The following is a 22111-nucleotide window of genomic DNA, read 5'->3' as shown; positions in this document are numbered from 1 at the left end:
CTCAGAAATTTGATCATTTTCAACAAATTTCCTGTAATTTGGGATTATTTTTGAGTCACTTTGCACAAATTTTGAGTCATTTTCTATAATATTTGAAGCATCCTGGACTAATTTTGTGTCGTTCTGAAAATCTTCAGTCAGTTTGGCTCAATTTTGGGTAAATTTTTACTCATTTTGGACAATTTTCTGGTCATTTTCATCAAGTTTTACATCAGCTTGGATCTTTTCTCGTCATTTTGGATCATTTTGTCTCCTCGGGATCATTTTCAAGGAAATGTCCACAAAAATGGTGTGAAATCACAACAAAAATTTACAGAATAACTGAAAAAAAAGGTCAAATTCTAACAAAAAAGACATAAAAAAAACCCCAAAAGAGCAGTGGTCATCGGTATTATGGGATGTAATATAGTGTGAACAGCAGGTAGAACAGTTTGCTGGATGTTAACTAAATACTGAACTAATCTGAGACGATGGAGCATTTTCACTGGTTTTAGTTCAGATTTAACTCATTTTAATCAGGTCTGGAATAAATATTCAGGTTTTTAGACCATTTCTGGGTCTTTTTTGGGCCATTTTGACTTAAAGCTCGTGTCCGGAGTTTGAATCACAGCGTCTCCCAGAACACTGTTGGTCCCTCCCTCTGATTTCGCCCCTTTATTTGTGCACGCGCGCAGTACATGAGAGAAGTGCCCGGAGTGCTGCAGCATCTCGCCTGTTTTGCTGTTTTCCCCTCTTCTACATTTAGTACATTTAGTAAATAATAAAGGAATTACGTTAGAATGCTGTATTGAGTCTAACTTGTCCTAATACCAAAATAACATGAATCTGCTAGGACGAACGAGTAAAGTTTCAATATGTGATTACACTCGTGTATCCCTCTGGATGACGTTGTTTATCAAACTTAGTGCATTTACGCGTGTATATGTGTTACATTGTTTATTTCTATCTAGAGTTCAGAATTGCATGACTCCTCTGACGAAGAGTATGTCCCAGACGCCCCAACATCTTCCTCCAGAGGTCGGGCATCTAAACGAAGCCGTCAGGCGGGCTATGGAGGCCGTGGTCAGGGAGCGACGCGAGCACCCCGAGCCAAAAAACGTCCTGCAGTCTCTTGGCCTGACAAGCCGTGGGATTGGTAACTTTTCTGGAAGTTGCTGATCCCTGATGCTCTCTCCTCCACAAGCAAAACAAATGTGCGCGCGGTTGCGTAGTGCGTAGCTCGCCCACCTCTGCATGGGCTTGCTTGCTGTGCGCGTAACCGTTGATTGACAGCATGACAAAGCTGAAGCTCGAACTTGATTGGTCGGCAGCGACCGGCGCTTTTTGGAATAACATGGGGGTCTATGAGAGGAAGGCGGAGCTCAGGAATAAATTTTCATATCGCGTTATACTAACTTTATATTATAGTATCGAACTAGACTAACACATTTAAGCTTTGTTAAAAAATGATACATAAATTGAAAACAAACGGAAACTCCGGACAGCAGCTTTAATGAAAATTGCACTAAGTTGTTAAAAAATGATCCAATTTCTGAATCAACATTTGAAATTACAGAAAAAAATGGTTCTGACTGTCTGCTGGACTGATGAAGTTCTGAAAAAGTCCATTAAAAGTGATAAATCTGGAATAAATTGGTCATTTAATCTGCTAATCAATCATTCCGGTTGTCCCTACAGCCAGAAGTATTGATCTTCTGTGAACTTCTCAGTTGAGACGTTTATTTTGCCTCCATCAGATTTATTTTTCAGATCAAAGGAAAGAAATCTTCCAAAATATCCATCCATATTTTTCCCACTTTCTGTTGTGAACATTTGTGCTGATTTAATAAGAGAATACTTAAAAACGTCACATAAAAATCACTGACTTTAAAAATTTAACTGATCAGAAGCATGATGAATCTGAAAGATGATTAATTTCTGCACTAATGCAGCAACTCACCTTCAGCAAAGATAAATGTTTAGTTTAACGGCAGCAGCTTCACAGGCGTCCAATCACAACTCTGCTCCACGCCCTCACCTGTGGGTGGAGCCACAGGTGACCTCAGAGGATCGCTGATGTCATCAGGGTTCATCCACTGGGGAGCAAACGATCACGACAATCCAGAACCAGAACCCAGGAGAGTTCAGATGTTCCTGGTGGAGTGTTCCCTGCCTCCATCAGTGGATTAACATGAAGCAGGAGGATTACAGTGAAAAGTGAATTAAACCGACTCTTACATAAGAAGATTAACATCCAGCTCAGCAAACATCTCTGCTGATGTACTAGTGAGGACCCACACTGAAGGTGGCGCAAAAAGATGCAAAATTGGCGCAAAAAGATGCAAAACTGGTACAAAATGATGCAAAATGGGCACAAAAAGATGCAAGAAGATGCAAAATTGGTGCAAAAAGATGTCAAATTAGCACAATGTGTCCATCCGAGATTTTATTTACAGTTTTCTTATTTTTTTTGTAATACGTTAATTTTGGTTCTTTCACAGATTTTATCAAAGATCTTCTGGGAAAACATCTGTTGAGTCAAAAATATCCAGTTTCATGACCTCTTTACTTCTCCTGAGTGATTCTGATCGACTACAGCTGCTGACTCTGATCCAGTTTAAATAGAACCATTAGATCCACTCTGAGGAGCTCAGCAAAGATCTGAAGAAGAAAATCATCGACTAGAACCAGTCAGAAAGTCACTTGGAGCCGTTTGCAGCTTCAGATCCAGAATCATGCTAGTCAGAATAAAGTTCATGGTCCAGTTGTGTTACTGCCACCATCAGGAAGAAAACACAAACTACCACCTGCTGCTGAGAGACCATTGGTCAGGATGGTCAAGAGTCAACCAGGAACCATCAGAAAGCAGGTCTGGATGAATGAGAAGCTGCTGGAACACAGCTGTCAGTGTCCACAGGGTTCTAGAGGATCCATGAAGAAGGAAGTTCTTCCTCTAGAAGCAGAACCTTAAAGCTCCATTCATCACATGGACAAAGAAAAGGTTCTGGAGGAAAGTTCTGAGGTCAGATGGAACAAAAACTGAAGGTGAGGCCTTTTACCCTAAGAACACCAAACCTACCACCAAGCATGGAGGTGACAGTATCATGCTCTGAGGCTTTCTAGAAGACCTTCTGGACTGGTTGTGGACTTTCTTGGCACTGGTTTATGTTTGGTTCCAGTCTTGGTTCTCCTGGTTCTGGATGTGATTTAAAGTTGGTTTAGGATTTATTTTACTCTGGATCTGGTCCTGGATCAGGACTGGTTTCAGATGGTCTTGGACTCGTTTTAGGAGTAGTTTAGGTTTGGTTTTGGTCCGTATTTTTTTGTACTGGTTTCAGACTGTATTCTGATTGACTTTGGACGTTTTTTTGTACTGGTTTAGGTTTGGTCCTGGTTTTAGACCCCCTTTAGGACTGGTTTCGACTGTCTTGGGCATTTTTAGTAGTAGTTAAGGTTTGGTATTGGTCCTGATTGCTGCTCCTGTTTCAGACCTTTTTAGGACTGGTTTCAGATGGTCTTGGGCGGGTTTTGGACTTCCTTTTAAGCCCAGGAACACCAGACCTACCGTCCAGCACGGTGGTGGCAGCATCATGCTCTGTGGAACTGGAGCTTTACAGTCCAGTCGATTGGTTAGTTTTCTACTCATGTTTTCTTAGCTGATCAATGAATTGGTTTTTTTTTTCCGATAAGTTGATGTTAAAACCCAGAGATGACGAATAAAGTTTGGTAGATCGTCATTGCAGCTAAAACATGAAAAAATGTCACATTAGGCTTTGAATCACATAGAAAATAGATTTATTGTGTTTAAAAAACCTCCAACATAGATCAATTAATGAAAGTAAAACAACTTCATCAGCACAAACAATAAATAAATATGAATTTCACATCAGTTTCCAGGTTTCAGTCCATCGGTGTTGCGTTCAGGGTCCCTCCGACGTCCTACGATCAGCTGCTGAAGGAAACTAAAGGATCTCTGGAGGTTATCAGACTTGATAATTTCTTGCTGTAAAAATGTGAGATTTGAAACATCAGCGTGTTTCTGGAGGCAGCAGATTTTAAAGGAGAGTCTTAAAGCTTCTGAATGACAATCTGGAATAATTCCTCCTGACAGTGAACGCATCACGTCCTGCAGTCAGTTTCTTCAGAATTAGAGTCATTTCATGCAGAAATCAGCATGAAAAGGATTTCTTTAGCATCAGCTCAGACAGAAGTACCAAAAATGGACTGAAAACTAAACAGAGCATTTTCAGAACCAGGAAAAGAAAAGAGATGAAACCTGAAAACCACCAACAGGAACTATGAACACAAACACCAAACCGTCAGTGAGTCGCTTTTCCACAGGAAAGACTCCACTGGAGGGAAACCGTCAGAGTCACCGTCCATCAGCTGATCAACCACACCTCAACACGCCACGATCTGAGCACGCTCAGACGACTCGCTGTGATCTGAGCACGCTCAGACGACTCGCTGTGATCTGAGCACGCTCAGACGACGCTGGGCGTCCCATGGACCCTGAAGCGGTACATGCAGGTGTATTCCTGATGACCCCAGTTAGACAAAACCCGAACCTCTATGATCTGGAAGGCCTCGTCGTTCTCCTCCTGATGGAGACATAAACCAGAATAAATCAGGAAAAAACCCAGAATAAAACACAGAAACCAGAAGTAAACTGAAAAAATTGAAGAGATCAGAAAAAACTGAAGAAAATTCAGAAACCAAAGTGAAACTGCAAAAACCTGAATAAAACGCACAAGCCAGAAAAAAAGTCAGAAACCAGAATAAAACTGAAAAAAACGAATAAAAGTCAGAAACCAGAATAAAACTGAAAAAAACGAATAAAAGTGAGAAACCAGAATAAAAGTCAGAAACCAGAATAAAATTTTAAAAACAAATAAAAGTGAGAAACCAGAATAAAAGTCAGAAACCAGAATAAAATTTTAAAAACAAATAAAAGTGAGAAAGCAGAATAGAAGTCAGAAACCGGAATAAACCAGATCCGTATAAAACTGAGTCGTCGGCATACGGCTGCATTTTGAGTGCAGATTTAAACATTTTAACATCAACATCTGGTTTAATTAAAGGTTTGGATCCCGATAAGAGGACCAAATCTCCTCTCAGATCTTTCAGGAATCGGTTTCCAGTCTTCTAGACGTTTTGTGACTCACAGAGACGCTGAAGGTCTGCACAGCTTCTCCGTCCTGGTCGTACCGGTACGTTCCCAGCAGCTTCCCGTTCTCCTGACTCTCCTCCTCCAGACCCTGGAACACAAAGCTTCAGGATCAAACAGGAAGTGGGCGGCATGTTCCAGCAGCTGTTCGTCCTCTTACGTAGACGCTGAAGTCTCGTGGAGCGCTGAGCAGCGTCCCGCTCGGAGCCAGCGATCTGGGGATGTGGTCCAGGCTGAAGGAGCTGGGGAGGATCTTCATGGAGAGCCGGATCACCAGGAAGCCTGTGGAGCCTCTGAAGGCCCAGCAGTTCCCTGGATGGACGTCGGGCTGCAGGAGGACCAATCAGGAAACACTCTGGTATTCTGTTCTTTTTCAGTCAGCAGGTTGTTCTCTTTCTAGGTTTACTTATTATGCAAATCATTCGTAAATCCAGGCTCTGAACTCCAAAACACTGCAGGAGAAACTAAAACGTACCAGATAAAACTCTAAAAACAGGCTGAATCATTCATTTATTTTCTCTCTGATGGTCCTGAAATTAATCATGCGAATAAAAAAACAACAAAGCTCTAAATGTTCTGGATATTTAACCATCTTCATTCTGACAGTTTTTCACAGAACTCTGATTTGTTAAAGTAAAATATCTTTCAAACCGACCGGCCGTTTAGCAGCAAATTTTTTCTCAAATAAACAGAAAATAAATAAAAACAAAAAAGAAACGACATCAACATAATAACCCCATTTATCAGCCAGAAAGTGTAAAAACAGACAGAATACTTAGACTTTTAACTTTCTGATGGTCGTGGAGTTTAAAATGAGGCGAATTTCTGTTGGGAAAATAAAATTAGACCAAAAAAAATGTAAAGCATAAGGTACAAGGAGATGCAATAAAATAAGACAGAAAATTTTAATCCTGCAGAAAATTCTTAGAAAATGGAATATAAAACATGTCAAAAAAGACAAAAAAGAGACAAAAATAGTCAAAAAAGAAGCATAACATGGGACAAGAAAAAAAAAACAGAATAGAAAATAAAAATGACAAGAAAAGCCCAAAACAAGACAAAAAAATAGTCAAAAAAAAGCAAAACAGAAGATAAAATACGATAAAAGAACTTTAATCCTTCAGAAAATTCTGCTGCAAACTATCGCTCAAGAAAACTGAATAAAAAATATACAAAAAAAGACCCCAAAAAATGGTCTAAATTTGACAAATATAGTAAAAAAGCTACATGCAAGCTATTGAAGGAAACTGAACAAAAATATTACAAAATGACAAAAAGATGACCAAAATGAGACAAAGTAGTCAAAAAAGAACTAAAACATGATAAGAGACAAAAAAGTAAAACTTGTATATTTCATCACTTTAATGTTGTTAATCTTGTGTCACTGTTTCCTCTAAAGAAATTCTCCAAAAAACTAAAAATTTTGAGCTTGTCGTCCAAACTGTGTCTCAGATGTGATCGACACCGTTTTTATTTCCTGTTCGAACAAACGATGTTTAAATCTGTTTAAATCTGGCTGAATGCGGGGTTCAAATCTGGCTGAATCCGGGGTTCAAATCTGGCTGAATCCGGGGTTCAAATCTGGCTGAATGCGGGGTTCAAATCTGGCTGAATCCGGGGTTCAAATCTGGCTGAATCCGGGGTTCAAATCTGGCTGAATCCGGGGTTCAAATCTGGCTGAATCCGGGGTTCAAATCTGGCTGAATCCGGGGTTCAAATCTGGCTGAATCCGGGGTTCAAATCTGGCTGAATCCGGGGTTCAAATCTGGCTGAATCCGGGGTTCAAATCTGGCTGAATCCGGGGTTCAAATCTGGCTGAATCCGGGGTTCAAATCTGGCTGAATCCGGGGTTCAAATCTGGCTGAATCCGGGGTTCAAATCTGGCTGAATCCGGGGTTCAAATCTGGCTGAATCCGGGTTCAAATCTGGCTGAATCCGGGGTTCAAATCTGGCTGAACGCGGGGTTCAAATCTGGCTGAACGCGGGGTTCAAATCTGGCTGAACGCGGGGTTCAAATCTGGCTGAACGCGGGGTTTAAATCTGGCTGAACGCGGGGTTTAAATCTGGCTGAACGCGGGGTTTAAATCTGGCTGAACGCGGGGTTTAAATCTGGCTGAATGCGGGGTTTAAATCTGGCTGAATGCGGGGTTTAAATCTGGCTGAATGCGGGGTTTAAATCTGGCTGAATGCGGGGTTTAAATCTGGCTGAATGCGGGGTTTAAATCTGGCTGAATCCGGGGTTTAAATCTGGCTGAATCCGGGGTTTAAATCTGACTGAATGCGGGGTTTAAATCTGGCTGAATGCGGGGTTTAAATCTGGCTGAATGCGGGGTTTAAATCTGGCTGAATGCGGGGTTTAAATCTGGCTGAATGCGGGGTTTAAATCTGGCTGAATCCGGGGTTTAAATCTGGCTGAATGCGGGGTTTAAATCTGGCTGAATGCGGGGTTCAAATCTGGCTGAATGCGGGGTTTAAATCTGGCTGAATGCGGGGTTTAAATCTGGCTGAATGCGGGGTTTAAATCTGGCTGAATGCGGGGTTTAAATCTGGCTGAATGCGGGGTTTAAATCTGGCTGAATGCGGGGTTTAAATCTGGCTGAATGCGGGGTTTAAATCTGGCTGAATGCGGGGTTTAAATCTGGCTGAATGCGGGGTTTAAATCTGGCTGAATGCGGGGTTTAAATCTGGCTGAATGCGGGGTTTAAATCTGGCTGAATGCGGGGTTTAAATCTGGCTGAATGCGGGGTTTAAATCTGGCTGAATGCGGGGTTTAAATCTGGCTGAATGCGGGGTTTAAATCTGGCTGAATGCGGGGTTTAAATCTGGCTGAATGCGGGGTTTAAATCTGGCCACTAAAGATGAGTTACCTGGATGACGGTTCGAGGAGACTGAGAGAAATACCAGAGAGGAAGTCCAAACAAACTGAGCAGAGCAGCTTTGGTCTCATAGGTCTCTGAGCAGCGAGTGCTGAGGATGCTGCCCCCTGCAGGACGGACAGGGAAACACATGGAGAGACCAATAGATCAATAAATAACAAAGAAATATCAATAACTAATACACAAACATCATTAATGGATATTTGGATCCATTAGTGATAAATGATAAATCCAAAATGGATATTTAATGAGGTGCTAAATATGCAAAAATCTGATTTTAAATCTAAATGTGACTTCCAGCTGTTTTATCCTCCATGAGTCAGAAAGAAATAAAGATATAAAAGGTAAAACAAGCAGTATCTGAACTGTGATCAGATTATTCACATTATTATTGATTATTATCAGATTATTGATTGTTTCAGACCTCCAGACTCCAGAGCGTAATCAGCCAATCCAGTTCTGTCCTCAGAAAACAGCCTCAGAGCGTCCTGGACCAGCAGCTGGACGTCCTGGAGAAAAACAACAATATTCATTAATAATTCTTTATAATCGCTGCATTAAACGAGAATAAATAAAAGTTCTTTAACTCAACAGTCAATTAAAACCTGGAAACAGAGACCAGAGTCACAAAGATCACTTTAAAACCTCTAAACTCTGTCTGGACGTTATTCAGGAAACAAGAACAAAACCACAAAACATTTAAAAAAAACAGCAGGAAAAACAACCAAAATAAGACAAAGATAGTCACAAAAAGAGGCAACATAGAAAACAAGAAAAAAAAACGGAATTATGACAAAACAGACAAAAAAACCCAAAATGAGACAAAAAGAATCAAAACAGATGATCAGAGGTACTATAAGAGACAAAAAATGAACTTTAAAGCAGGATAAGACATGTTTGTGCAAACTGTTAAAAAAAAAAACACTGAATAAAAAAATATAAGAATAAAAAATAAATGAGAGAAAGAGACAAAACACAAGAGGTGTGATAAAATAACACCAACAGCTTTATTCCTGTAAAAAATAATAATAATCACAAACTGAAACCAGACTGAGCAGCTCTCACCTCCGTCGTCATGGCACCCTCTCTGACCGGCTGGTTGCCATGACGCTGCTCCAGCTGCTGGCTGATGTTGTTCAGGATGCTGAGCTGAAGAGAGGACAGCGCCACCTGCAGGTCGGCCAGGCTGACGTAGTGCTGAGACATCCACTGCAGCAGAGACTCTCCACCGTCTCCACCGTAGACCAGAGAACGGAGCTGGGAGGAAACCTGGACAGGAAGTCGGTCCACAGTAAAACCGATAAACCAGCAGACAGAGCTATTCTACGCTTGTAGTCGATAACAGATTTAATAACTCTTTGGTTTCTCACCATCTGCTGCACGGCCGCCAGCTGTCGGTCGTTTTGATTGGAGGACAGAACCTCCACGTCCCTCCTGACGTCCTCCAGAACCGCCTTCAGCCGAGAAACCTCCGCCAGCAAAGCATCATGGGACTGTCGGTCCACGCCGACACTGGAGGAGGATTTAAAGATCTGTGTCATTTCTCACTAATTGTTTGGTAATTTTGGACAAATCTGAAGCCATTTTAGGCACCATACATAACTTTGAGGCACCTTTTAAGTCTTTTTGGACAGATTTGTGTAATTGTGGACAGAATTTGATTCACTGAGTGACTTGGGACACTTTTTCTTTTAGTTCCACGACATCCAAACACAGATTTAAACACCTGAGAGGCTAAAAATAACAACCCCATTCACGGTTCCTTCTAGTCGTAATCATCAGTTAAATGATCATCATCCTAATATGGAGCTCATTTTGTTAATTAATGGACATGATTACCAGACGTGTGATTTAGGACACCCAGCAGGATTTGGACAAGCTCTACGTCCTTTTAAACACATTTACGTAACTGAGAAAAGGTTTTAGAAGATTATACATGAACTTAGACAGTTTTTATTAGACATTTCTATGCTTAACTTCAGTACTTTTAGGCAGATTTTTGTGATTTTGGGCAAAGTTTTGAGGCATTTTGGAAAATGTAGCAATTTTAGTCAGGTTTGGAATAATTTTGGAGACGTTTAGAGTTGAATTTTGTCCACAGCAGCCCTGGAAGAAGTTCCCAGACATCCGAGCAGAGATTTTAAACACCTGATGAGACGACATGTGAACAGGTTGAGGTGGAAATAAAACCTGACTGGTCTGGAGATGATGGAGGTACCTGACAGCAGCTGGAAGCGTCGATGCTGAAGCAGCTTCTTGTCTCCACTGGACTTCCTGGAAAACAAACGCAGATCTTCAACCAGCAGCTCTGACTGATCAAACCCAACATTTATCACCTGGTCAGGCGTTTCTACCAACTAACCAGGCGTTTCTACCAGGGTCATTCCAGGTGAAATGAGCAGATATTCTCTGGGGGTGTTGCTGCACCATCTTCAAATGAGTCCTAAATTAGCATGCTATTAGACAGTCACAAAAGTACTTTCTATGCTAAATTGTAGGCCTGTAGCTCAAATAGTTTGAGTTGTGGGGGTCTGAAATTTTCAGAATTTGGGCTATAAAAAGCCTCACCAGCATTTTTTGCATCTTTCAGTGGTTATTTGTCAGCCTCTAGACATACCAGAGAGCTGTGAGTTGGTAAACAAGGCCTCTGCATGTAGCTAGTGCCCCACAAACATCCCCAGGTGTTTCCCTACACTCTGCAGGCCATGGGGGCTTGATAAAAATGCTAAAAATTAAGAGATACCTACTCACGAGTGGAGTTTGGGACCTTAAAAGTACTAGAAATACTGCACAGAAGTGTTCTGACACCCCTGGGTTCCATTCTACACAAACTTGTGTGATAACTTAGCAAACTGGAGCTTTCTAGGTTCCTCAGTTTGGAAAAACCATTTTGACATCACCCATGGCATTTTGAGTAAGAATATCTCAGTAACTACAAATATAACCCTGCTGCTTTTTTGTGCAGTGATAGAAGACAGATGGAACTGTCTTGTAGGAAAATTTGGGGTCTCTGGTACCTGTCCCACACTGAGATTTTTGCCACCAAAAATAGCCAATTACAAATCTCGTCCAACTTTGGGAGCTCATATTTTCCAAACTGAGGAACCTAGAAAGCTCCAGTTTGCTAAGTTATCACACAAGTTTGTGCAGAATGGAACCCAGGGCTGTTAGAACACTTCTGTGCAGTATTTCTAGTACTTTTAAGGTCCCAAACCCCACTCGCGCATAGGTTTTTCTTAATTTTTAGCAAGCCCCCACGGCCTGCAGAGTGTAGGGAAACACCTGGGGATGTTTGTGGGGCACTAGCTACATGCAGAGGCCTTGTTTACCAACTCACAGCTCTCTGGTATGTCTAGAGGCTGACAAATAACCACTTAAAGACGCAAAAAATGCCGGTGAGGCTTTTTATAGCCCAAATTCTGAAAATTTCAGACCCCCACAACTCAAACTATTTGAGCTACAGGCCTACAATTTAGCATAGAAAGTACTTTTGTGACTATCTAATGGCATGCAAATTTAGGACTCATTTGAAGATGGTGCAGCAACCACCATCTGGTCAAACCACACGGAATGACCCACCAACCGGTCGGGCGTTTCTACCAACTAATCAAGTGTTTCTACCAACTGGTCGGGTATTTTTACCTGAGTTTTAGCCACCAGCGTCTGCAGCTGCAGCTCCAACCGGTCCAGACGAGATGTTTGACTTTCCTGCTGCAGCAGATCCTGCAGTCGGACCTGCAGACCAACAGAAGTTCACAGGAGGTTCATCCTGAACATCAACCTGAACGTTACAGAGCTGCTGGAGGTTTGTGTTCTTGTTGTGTTCTAATAGTTTCCCACCTGCTCTCTCTGGACTCGCTCTTCGTCCAGTCGGGTGTTGAGCTGTGACAGCTGCTGCTCCATCAGGACGTTGATCCACGACTCCACGTCACTTTGCTGCTGCTGAGGATGATGAAGATGATGATGAAGCTGCAGAACTTCCTGGTGTCTCTGTTCGGCCCGTCGTCCTCCGGCCTCCACTCGCTGCCACAGCGCTGCCAAACGCTGCTCCAGACGACCCAGACGCTCCGAGTCCTCCGAGTCCATGACCTGCACGTCCACATCCTCCGAGTTCATGTCCTCCAAGTCCACAACCTCCAAGTCCACCAAGTCCAAATTCTCTGAGTCCTAGAATTACAACCATCATCAGTTAAAGGCTCGATCTGGACCGTTTCTTAATACGGATCCTGTTTACCTCATAGCGAGCACATTTTAATTCCATTTAGACAAATTTCAACTCTTTTTAATTCCATCCAGAGAAACATTCACACCAACAAACAGTTTAAGACCACCAGGTAACCTCAGCAGGTCTCTGAGGAGCTTGAGAACCCAGTCAGAACCCATCAGGGAGAACATGGAAACTCCACACAGAAAGACCAGAACCAGACCCTTGTAGCTGTAAGGCCCCAGTGAGGACCACTGAACATCTGTGTCGCCCAAGTTTTCAGTCACTTCAGATGAATTTCTCTCATTTTTAACTATTTCTGAGTCCGTCTGTCTGATGTTTTCATCCATAAGGATCATTCTGAACGATCTGAGACTCATTTTAACTCATTCTGGAAAACATTTGATTCATTTTCAACAGTTTGAGGCGTTCTGGAAACATTTGATTTTTTTTAATTTCTCAAATTCAATAAATCAGCAGCATCTCTGGAACATGTGGACCATCTAGAACAAGTGGACCATCTAGAACATGTGGACCATCTACAACATGTGGACCATCTACAACATCTAGAACATGTGGACCATCTAGAACAAGTGGACCATCTAGAACATGTGGAACATCTAGAACAAGTGGACCATCTAGAACATGTGGAACATCTAGAACATGTGGACCATCTACAACATGTGGACCATCTAGAACAAGTGGACCATCTAGAACAAGTGGACCATCTAGAACATTTAGAACAAGTGGACCATCTAGAACAAGTGGACCATCTAGAACATGTGGAACATCTAGAACAAGTGGAACATGTGGACCATCTGGAACATGTGGACCATCTAGAACAAGTGGACCATCTACAACATGTGGACCATCTACAACATCTAGAACAAGTGAACCATCTAGAACATGTGGAACATCTACAACATGTGGAACATGTGGACCATCTAGAACATGTGGAACATGTGGACCATCTACAACATGTGGACCATCTAGAACAAGTGGACCATCTAGAACATGTGGACCATCTACAACATGTGGACCATCTACAACATGTGGACCATCTACAACATGTGGACCATCTACAACATCTAGAACAAGTGGACCATCTAGAACAAGTGGACCATCTAGAACATGTGGAACATCTAGAACATGTGGAACATCTACAACATGTGGAACATCTACAACATGTGGAACATGTGGACCATCTAGAACATGTGGAACATGTGGACCATCTACAACATGTGGACCATCTAGAACAAGTGGACCATCTAGAACAAGTGGACCATCTACAACATGTGGACCATCTACAACATGTGGACCATCTACAACATGTGGACCATCTAGAACAAGTGGACCATCTAGAACAAGTGGACCATCTACAACATGTGGACCATCTACAACATGTGGACCATCTAGAACATGTGGACCATCTAGAACATGTGGAACATGTGGACCATCTACAACATGTGGACCATCTAGAACAAGTGGACCATCTAGAACAAGTGGACCATCTAGAACAAGTGGACCATCTAGAACAAGTGGACCATCTAGAACATGTGGAACATCTAGAACATGTGGACCATCTGGAACATGTGGACCATCTAGAACATGTGGAACATGTGGACCATCTACAACATGTGGACCATCTAGAACAAGTGGACCATCTAGAACAAGTGGACCATCTAGAACAAGTGGACCATCTAGAACAAGTGGACCATCTAGAACATGTGGAACATCTAGAACATGTGGAACATCTAGAACATGTGGACCATCTGGAACATGTGGACCATCTAGAACATGTGGAACATGTGGACCATCTAGAACATGTGGAACATGTGGACCATCTACAACATGTGGACCATCTACAACATGTGGACCATCTACAACATGTGGACCATCTAGAACAAGTGGACCATCTAGAACAAGTGGACCATCTAGAACAAGTGGACCATCTAGAACATGTGGACCATCTAGAACAAGTGGACCATCTAGAACAAGTGGAACATGTGGACCATCTACAACATGTGGATCATCTAGAACAAGTGGACCATCTACAACATGTGGACCATCTACAACATGTGGACCATCTACAACATGTGGACCATCTAGAACAAGTGGACCATCTAGAACAAGTGGACCATCTACAACAAGTGGACCATCTACAACATGTGGACCATCTAGAACAAGTGGACCATCTAGAACAAGTGGACCATCTAGAACAAGTGGAACATCTAGAACAAGTGGAACATGTGGACCATCTACAACATGTGGACCATCTAGAACAAGTGGACCATCTACAACATGTGGACCATCTACAACATGTGGACCATCTAGAACAAGTGGACCATCTACAACATGTGGACCATCTACAACATGTGGACCATCTACAACATGTGGACCATCTACAACATCTAGAACAAGTGGACCATCTAGAACATGTGGACCATCTAGAACATGTGGACCATCTAGAACAAGTGGAACATCTAGAACAAGTGGAACATCTAGAACAAGTGGAACATCTAGAACAAGTGGAACATGTGGACCATCTAGAACAAGTGGACCATCTACAACATGTGGACCATCTAGAACAAGTGGACCATCTACAACATGTGGACCATCTAGAACAAGTGGACCATCTACAACATGTGGACCATCTACAACATGTGGACCATCTACAACATCTAGAACAAGTGGACCATCTACAACATGTGGACCATCTAGAACAAGTGGAACATCTAGAACAAGTGGAACATCTAGAACAAGTGGAACATCTAGAACATGTGGAACATGTGGACCATCTAGAACATGTGGACCATCTAGAACAAGTGGACCATCTAGAACAAGTGGACCATCTACAACATGTGGACCATCTACAACATGTGGACCATCTACAACATCTAGAACAAGTGGAACATCTAGAACAAGTGGAACATCTAGAACAAGTGGAACATGTGGACCATCTAGAACATGTGGACCATCTAGAACATCTAGAACAAGTGGACCATCTAGAACATGTGGACCATCTAGAACAAGTGGACCATCTAGAACATGTGGACCATCTAGAACAAGTGGACCATCTACAACATGTGGACCATCTACAACATGTGGACCATCTAGAACATGTGGAACATGTGGACCATCTACAACATGTGGACCATCTAGAACAAGTGGACCATCTAGAACAAGTGGACCATCTAGAACAAGTGGACCATCTAGAACATGTGGAACATCTAGAACATGTGGAACATCTAGAACATGTGGAACATCTAGAACATGTGGACCATCTGGAACATGTGGACCATCTAGAACATGTGGAACATGTGGACCATCTAGAACATGTGGAACATGTGGACCATCTACAACATGTGGACCATCTACAACATGTGGACCATCTACAACATGTGGACCATCTAGAACAAGTGGACCATCTAGAACAAGTGGACCATCTAGAACAAGTGGACCATCTACAACATGTGGACCATCTAGAACAAGTGGAACATGTGGACCATCTACAACATGTGGATCATCTAGAACAAGTGGACCATCTACAACATGTGGACCATCTACAACATGTGGACCATCTAGAACAAGTGGACCATCTAGAACATGTGGACCATCTACAACATGTGGACCATCTACAACATGTGGACCATCTACAACATCTAGAACAAGTGGACCATCTAGAACATGTGGACCATCTAGAACATGTGGACCATCTAGAACAAGTGGACCATCTAGAACAAGTGGAACATCTAGAACAAGTGGAACATCTAGAACAAGTGGAACATGTGGACCATCTAGAACAAGTGGACCATCTACAACATGTGGACCATCTAGAACAAGTGGACCATCTAGAACAAGTGGAACATCTAGAACATGTGGAACATGTGGACCATCTAGAACATGTGGACCATCTAGAACAAGTGGACCATCTAGAACAAGTGGACCATCTACAACATGTGGACCATCTACAACATGTGGACCATCTGCAACATCTAGAACAAGTGGAACATCTAGAACAAGTGGAACATCTAGAACAAGTGGAACATGTGGACCATCTAGAACATGTGGACCATCTAGAACATCTAGAACAAGTGGACCATCTAGAACATGTGGACCATCTAGAACAAGTGGAACATCTAGAACATGTGGACCATCTAGAACAAGTGGACCATCTACAACATGTGGACCATCTACAACATGTGGACCATCTACAACATGTGGACCATCTACAACATCTAGAACAAGTGGAACATCTAGAACAAGTGGAACATCTAGAACAAGTGGAACATCTAGAACAAGTGGAACATCTAGAACATGTGGAACATCTAGAACATGTGGAACATCTAGAACATGTGGAACATGTGGACCATCTAGAACAAGTGGACCATCTAGAACAAGTGGACCATCTACAACATCTAGAACAAGTGGAACATCTAGAACAAGTGGAACATCTAGAACAAGTGGAACATGTGGACCATCTAGAACATGTGGACCATCTAGAACAAGTGGAACATCTAGAACAAGTGGAACATGTGGACCATCTACAACATGTGGACCATCTACAACATCTAGAACAAGTGGACCATCTACAACATGTGGACCATCTACAACATGTGGACCATCTAGAAGGTCTGCGGTGTTTTACCTCCGGTCCCGTCGGTGTTTGGTCCTCCAGAGGTCGACCGGTCAGCGGCTCCTCGTACACCTGAACCTCCCTGGACTCCACGGCACCCTCTTCTGATTGGCTCTGAGGAACCACAGCCGTTCTCCACTCTGAGGTTCTGAAGGCCAGAAGAACCGACTGCAAACCGGCTGGACCGAACCAACACAGACCTGACGGGGGGAGAACAGAAGAGTCCAGTTTGAAAAAGGAGATAAAATGCATCTTTTTTTTTTTTTACTGTTTTCGAGCTAATTTCCTGCAAATTTTCCTCCTTTTCCCCCCAAATAGCAGCAGCAGTTTAGCTTTAAATTAGAGAAGGTTTAGGAGGAAGTCCAGCAGGTTGGTGCTGAATATAATACATAATTTATATTATATATATCATATAAATAAAGAAACGGTTATTAAACACCTGCTAACTGCATTTTTTTACAGAAAAATAAAAGAATCTGGTGATTTAGTATGTATTAGTCAGTGTTAGTCTCCCCGTTTCCGTTTATGCGTCAAAAACAGAATAAATGTAAATAATGAAGATTAGAAATTTACCAGAACCTTCTGGCTGTGAGGCGTCAGTGAGAACCACTGAACCCAAGTAGCGCTCAAGTTTTAACTCAGATTAGACCATTTTGTCTCGTTTTGAACAACTTCTAAGGCACTTTGGATCCTTCATTAAGATAATTAATTTTTTTAAATTCATTCAACAAACTTCAACTAATTGTGGTCAAATTTGAACTATTTTTTTCAAAATGTAACTAATTCTGGACAAATTTACGCTAATTTTAGTGAAATCTGAACTCATTCTGTTCAAAATTTAACTAATTCTGCACAAATATAACTAATTTGGCACAAATTTCAACAACTTTTGGATAAATTTCAACTAGTTTTGCACAAATTTAAGTAATTTTGGACAAATGTCAACAAACTTTGGACAAATTTGACTAAATAATGTAAATATTAGATGAACAAACAGACGGCTGATGGAGGTTTTGCAGAGAATCAAACTTGTTTGACTCACTGAAGATGATCAGCAGCAGAAGGAGGAGAAAGACGACGAGTCTGAGAGGAAACCTGCAGAGAAAACCCAGTCTGATCATTTAAACCTGAGAGAAAGTATTATTAAATACACACAAATATACAAAGAACCTTTAATCCGAGAACATTTATTATTATTAAATATATAAAGAACCTTTAACCTGAGCATTTGTGTCTCTGAATAAAAGTTCTAGAAGGAATAAAAGAGGAGAACTCACCGGTGGAGATCTGTGGTTGTGTGATTCCATCTCTGGTGAAACAGTCTGAAAGCTTCAGCTGCAGTCCGACCTGAAAACACAGAACAGTTTCAGGTAAAGGATCCGATGAGGCGAAGGTTTTCAGCTGCAGGTCGAGATGACAGAAGAAAACGAAGACGTTGGTTAAAGAAGCAGCTAAAGTTGGACTAGAGCAGAAACAGGACGGCTAACGTGGATTAAACCTGAGGAACACGAACCCAGTTACAGAGAAAACCGACGGACTGATGATCCACGCTTTTATGTTTAACCAGAACGACTCTGTTTGATCTGAAGGTTTTAGACTTTAATATTTTTAATGATTTCATGGAATTAAGTTTGACATTTTAAACCTTCAAATAAAAATAAACAAAAAATGTTTCGTGTCTCTGCTTATTTTAGACTCTTTAAATCTAATAAACAGCAGATATAAAAATAATAAATCCCTTTTTAAAGTTTTCTTATTTTCAGGGTTGAATTATGATCATTTTAATTTAAGTTTATTTCAACAATTTAGGGGAAAAAGGCCTCATATCAAAGTGAAAACAGATTCCTACGAAGTAATGTCAATTAATAACAGAAAACCACATGACGCTGCCTCCACCGTGCTTCATCATGATGCTGCCTCCACCGTGCTTCACATCATGATGCTGCCTCCACCGTGCTTCACATCATGACGCTGCCTCCACCGTGCTTCACATCATGACGCTGCCTCCACCGTGCTTCACATCATGACGCTGCCTCCACCGTGCTTCACATCATGACGCTGCCTCCACCGTGCTTCATCATGACGCTGCCTCCACCGTGCTTCATCATGACGCTGCCTCCACCGTGCTTCATCATGACGCTGCCTCCACCGTGCTTCACATGACGCTGCCACCACCGTGCTTCACATGATGCTGCCTCCACCGTGCTTCATCATGACGCTGCCTCCACCGTGCTTCATCATGACGCTGCCTCCACCGTGCTTCATATGACGCTGCCACCACCGTGCTTCACATCATGACGCTGCCACCACCGTGCTTCACATCATGACGCTGCCACCACCGTGCTTCACATCATGACGCTGCCACCACCGTGCTTCACATCATGACGCTGCCACCACCGTGCTTCACATCATGACGCTGCCACCACCGTGCTTCACATCATGATGCTGCCACCACCGTGCTTCACATCATGATGCTGCCTCCACCGTGCTTCACATCATGATGCTGCCACCACCGTGCTTCACATCATGATGCTGCCTCCACCGTGCTTCATCATGATGCTGCCACCACCGTGCTTCACATCATGATGCTGCCACCACCGTGCTTCATCATGATGCTGCCACCACCGTGCTTCATCATGATGCTGCCTCCACCGTGCTTCACATTTAATTGGAGCTTTTTCCATCAGAGTCTTTCTCTTTGTCTCCATGAAGCTTTGACTGGTGAAGAACAGACAACAGTTGTTGGATGAACAGTCTGAAGATGGAACTCCTTCAGAGGAGTCAGAGTCTTGGTGGACTCAATGGGTCACTTAAACACTGATGCAATCACTTCCTTAATATGATTAATTAACTGACATTACTTTGTAGAGTAATTTGTGTAAAATCTTGTCTGTCTTGACAGCAGTAGACATCTAAAACCGACATAACCAAAGTTGAGAGACTAATCAACACATTGGATCATCTCTTGATGCATCTTATCTCCATGATTCATTAAGAAATCCACGGCTGAACCAGAACATGAAGGCAGACGAGGACGAACAGAAGGAGCAGACAGATTTCTAACTCTAAATCTTCTGAAGCAAACCACAAACAGCCCAAATCCAACACAAAGCAGAGGAGTCAGTAAAAGTCCACCACGATGGTGTTAACCTGCAGATCGACTGCTGCTCCACCAAGCAGAGCAGAACTTCCTGACCAGAGGCAACAGAGCTGAAGCTGAACTCTGAAGCAGATGGAACAGATTCACGGCTGCAGAAGCAAAGTTATGGAGATTAAACGTGTTGATGAAAGAGCACCGACCTCCACAGCAGCTAGAATCAGATCTAAACGTATGATCTACAAGAACTGTTCATGTTCAGAAAGTTTAACTGGAAAATTAGTGAACTGAAGCACCAAACATTAGGTTTAACTTATGTTTTAACTCTCTGGACCGAAAAAAATAAATGAAATCACTGAACAGAAACAATCATCAGAATTTCAACTTTCTGACGGTCCTTGAACCCATCATGTGTGATGTTCAGTTCCATTATGAACAAAAAAAACCTGTTTTATAAAGACCTGCCACTGGGGTTGAAAGGCTTTTTTTGTTTGTTTTTTCAAATGCTCAAATGACACAATTTGTCAGTCAGAAACTCTAAGCACAGAGAGAACCCTCAGATTTCCAACTGTCAGCTGGTCATTGAACACATCGTGTGGCTTCTGGTGCAAATCAGTTGGAAAAATTGAACAAATCTGAGCTCAAAACATCAATATTACATCAAAAACTCTACTCATTCTACATGCCGCATACAAAACGTCTCCTATAATAAACCCTCTGCATTAGATCCATTCTGTAAAAACCACAAACAAATTCTCTTCCATTTTACTACATTCAAAATGGTTTCAGTTTTCTACGTTATGGGTTTTACTACATTTAAAATGGTTTAAATTTATTATGTTACTGGTTTTATTAGATTTAAAATGACCATTCATGACGTTACTGGCCGTTACTGGTTACAAACCTGTAAAAATGGCAGCGCTGCACATCAGCCCCAACAAAAAGACTGCAACTGACGACCATGATGAAGATGAGGATGAAGGTGAGGATGAAGGTGAGGACGAGGATGAAGAGGTGACTGTATTGGTCTCTGTTTGCTTGTTCTCCTGACAGTCGCCATCTGTTGATAAAGAAGTTGAACAGATTAAACTGAAACATGTGAAAGCAGAGACTCTGAAGGTTCATCAGGATGTTAATAAACCACACAGAACTTCATTTAACATCCACAAAGAACAAGAACGTCCATGGTACTAATTATCCATCAGCTCACAGAATAACCTTTCAGTGCATGTGGATATTCTGTTTGGTTTTAATTTCATAACAGTATTTTCTCATTTAAATCAACACATTTAGAGGATTAACTGAAGAAATTATTCAGCAAAAAGGAAAATTAAAGAATTTCTTAATTAAATAAGTCAGATTCAGTGTTAGTTTCTAAAGAACAGTTTCTTTTTGGGCAGAATTAGGAAGTTTTCTGGTTTTAATATAATGAGATTATTTTTAATGACTTTTTAATTAAAATCCTAGTTTTCAGCATCTCTTTGTTGGATTTACATTTAAATTAAAAACACTAAACATGATTTTAACCCTGAACAGCAGAAAATAGATCAACTAAAGTATTTTCTATTCAAGCTGCAAAGGGATTTTACATGATTTATACATGTTTTTCCACTAAAAAGCACATTAAATACAACTTTTATTTAGTTATTCATGACAGACTCAAGTAAAAGGAAAAAAACTGATTTAATCTATGGTGATTTTATGGTAATTCTGCATCTTTTGTATTGATAGTTTGCATGTTTGAGCCATTTTTGTGTGATCTATCATCTTCCAGTGGTGACTTTTCTACAGTTGGTATCGATGCTGAACAGCAGAATTTCACATGATTTCTATACATTTTTCCCCACTCTAAACCACATTAAACATGACATTTTTTGAGTTATTCACGGCAGAGACTGAAGTAAAAGCAGAAAACTGATGTCGTCTTTGGTGACTGTGTCTTTTTGTAGAGATTTTGTACCTCTTAGTGGTAATTTTGCGTCTTTTTGTTCTGATTTTACAGGTTTTAGTAGTGATTTAGTGTAGATTTCCAGTAATTCTGCATCTTTTGTATTGATATTTTGTAGATTACATTTTTGTGGTGGTTTTGCGTCTTTTATTGGTCATTTTTCTACCTTTACAGTTGGTATCAATCCTTAACAGCAGAATTTTA

General features: G+C 41.5%; 1 protein-coding gene across 3 annotated transcripts in view; it reads right to left on the bottom strand.

The window, feature by feature from the left end:
• Positions 1-3757: 3757 nt before the first annotated feature.
• The window catches only part of LOC110963427 (SUN domain-containing protein 1-like), a 31370-nt gene continuing 13016 nt past the window's right edge, over positions 3758-22111 (bottom strand). For all 3 annotated transcript variants that reach the window (XM_051939889.1, XM_051939887.1, XM_051939888.1), the window contains 14 exons: positions 20864-21019; positions 18140-18209; positions 17905-17957; positions 16875-17062; positions 11863-12189; positions 11665-11757; positions 10241-10296; positions 9393-9534; positions 9088-9291; positions 8447-8531; positions 8014-8129; positions 5307-5474; positions 5145-5237; positions 3758-4580 (listed from right to left, as the gene is read on the bottom strand). In XM_051939889.1, coding sequence (XP_051795849.1) covers positions 4464-4580; positions 5145-5237; positions 5307-5474; positions 8014-8129; positions 8447-8531; positions 9088-9291; positions 9393-9534; positions 10241-10296; positions 11665-11757; positions 11863-12189; positions 16875-17062; positions 17905-17957; positions 18140-18209; positions 20864-21019 — 1868 coding nt within the window. In that variant the 3' untranslated portion in view covers positions 3758-4463. The remainder of the gene's footprint in view (positions 4581-5144; positions 5238-5306; positions 5475-8013; positions 8130-8446; positions 8532-9087; positions 9292-9392; positions 9535-10240; positions 10297-11664; positions 11758-11862; positions 12190-16874; positions 17063-17904; positions 17958-18139; positions 18210-20863; positions 21020-22111) is intronic.

The sequence above is a fragment of the Acanthochromis polyacanthus genome, chromosome 19 (genome assembly GCF_021347895.1).
Source record: "Acanthochromis polyacanthus isolate Apoly-LR-REF ecotype Palm Island chromosome 19, KAUST_Apoly_ChrSc, whole genome shotgun sequence".
NCBI lineage: Eukaryota > Metazoa > Chordata > Actinopteri > Pomacentridae > Acanthochromis > Acanthochromis polyacanthus.
This window is presented reverse-complemented; position numbering and strand designations above follow the sequence as displayed.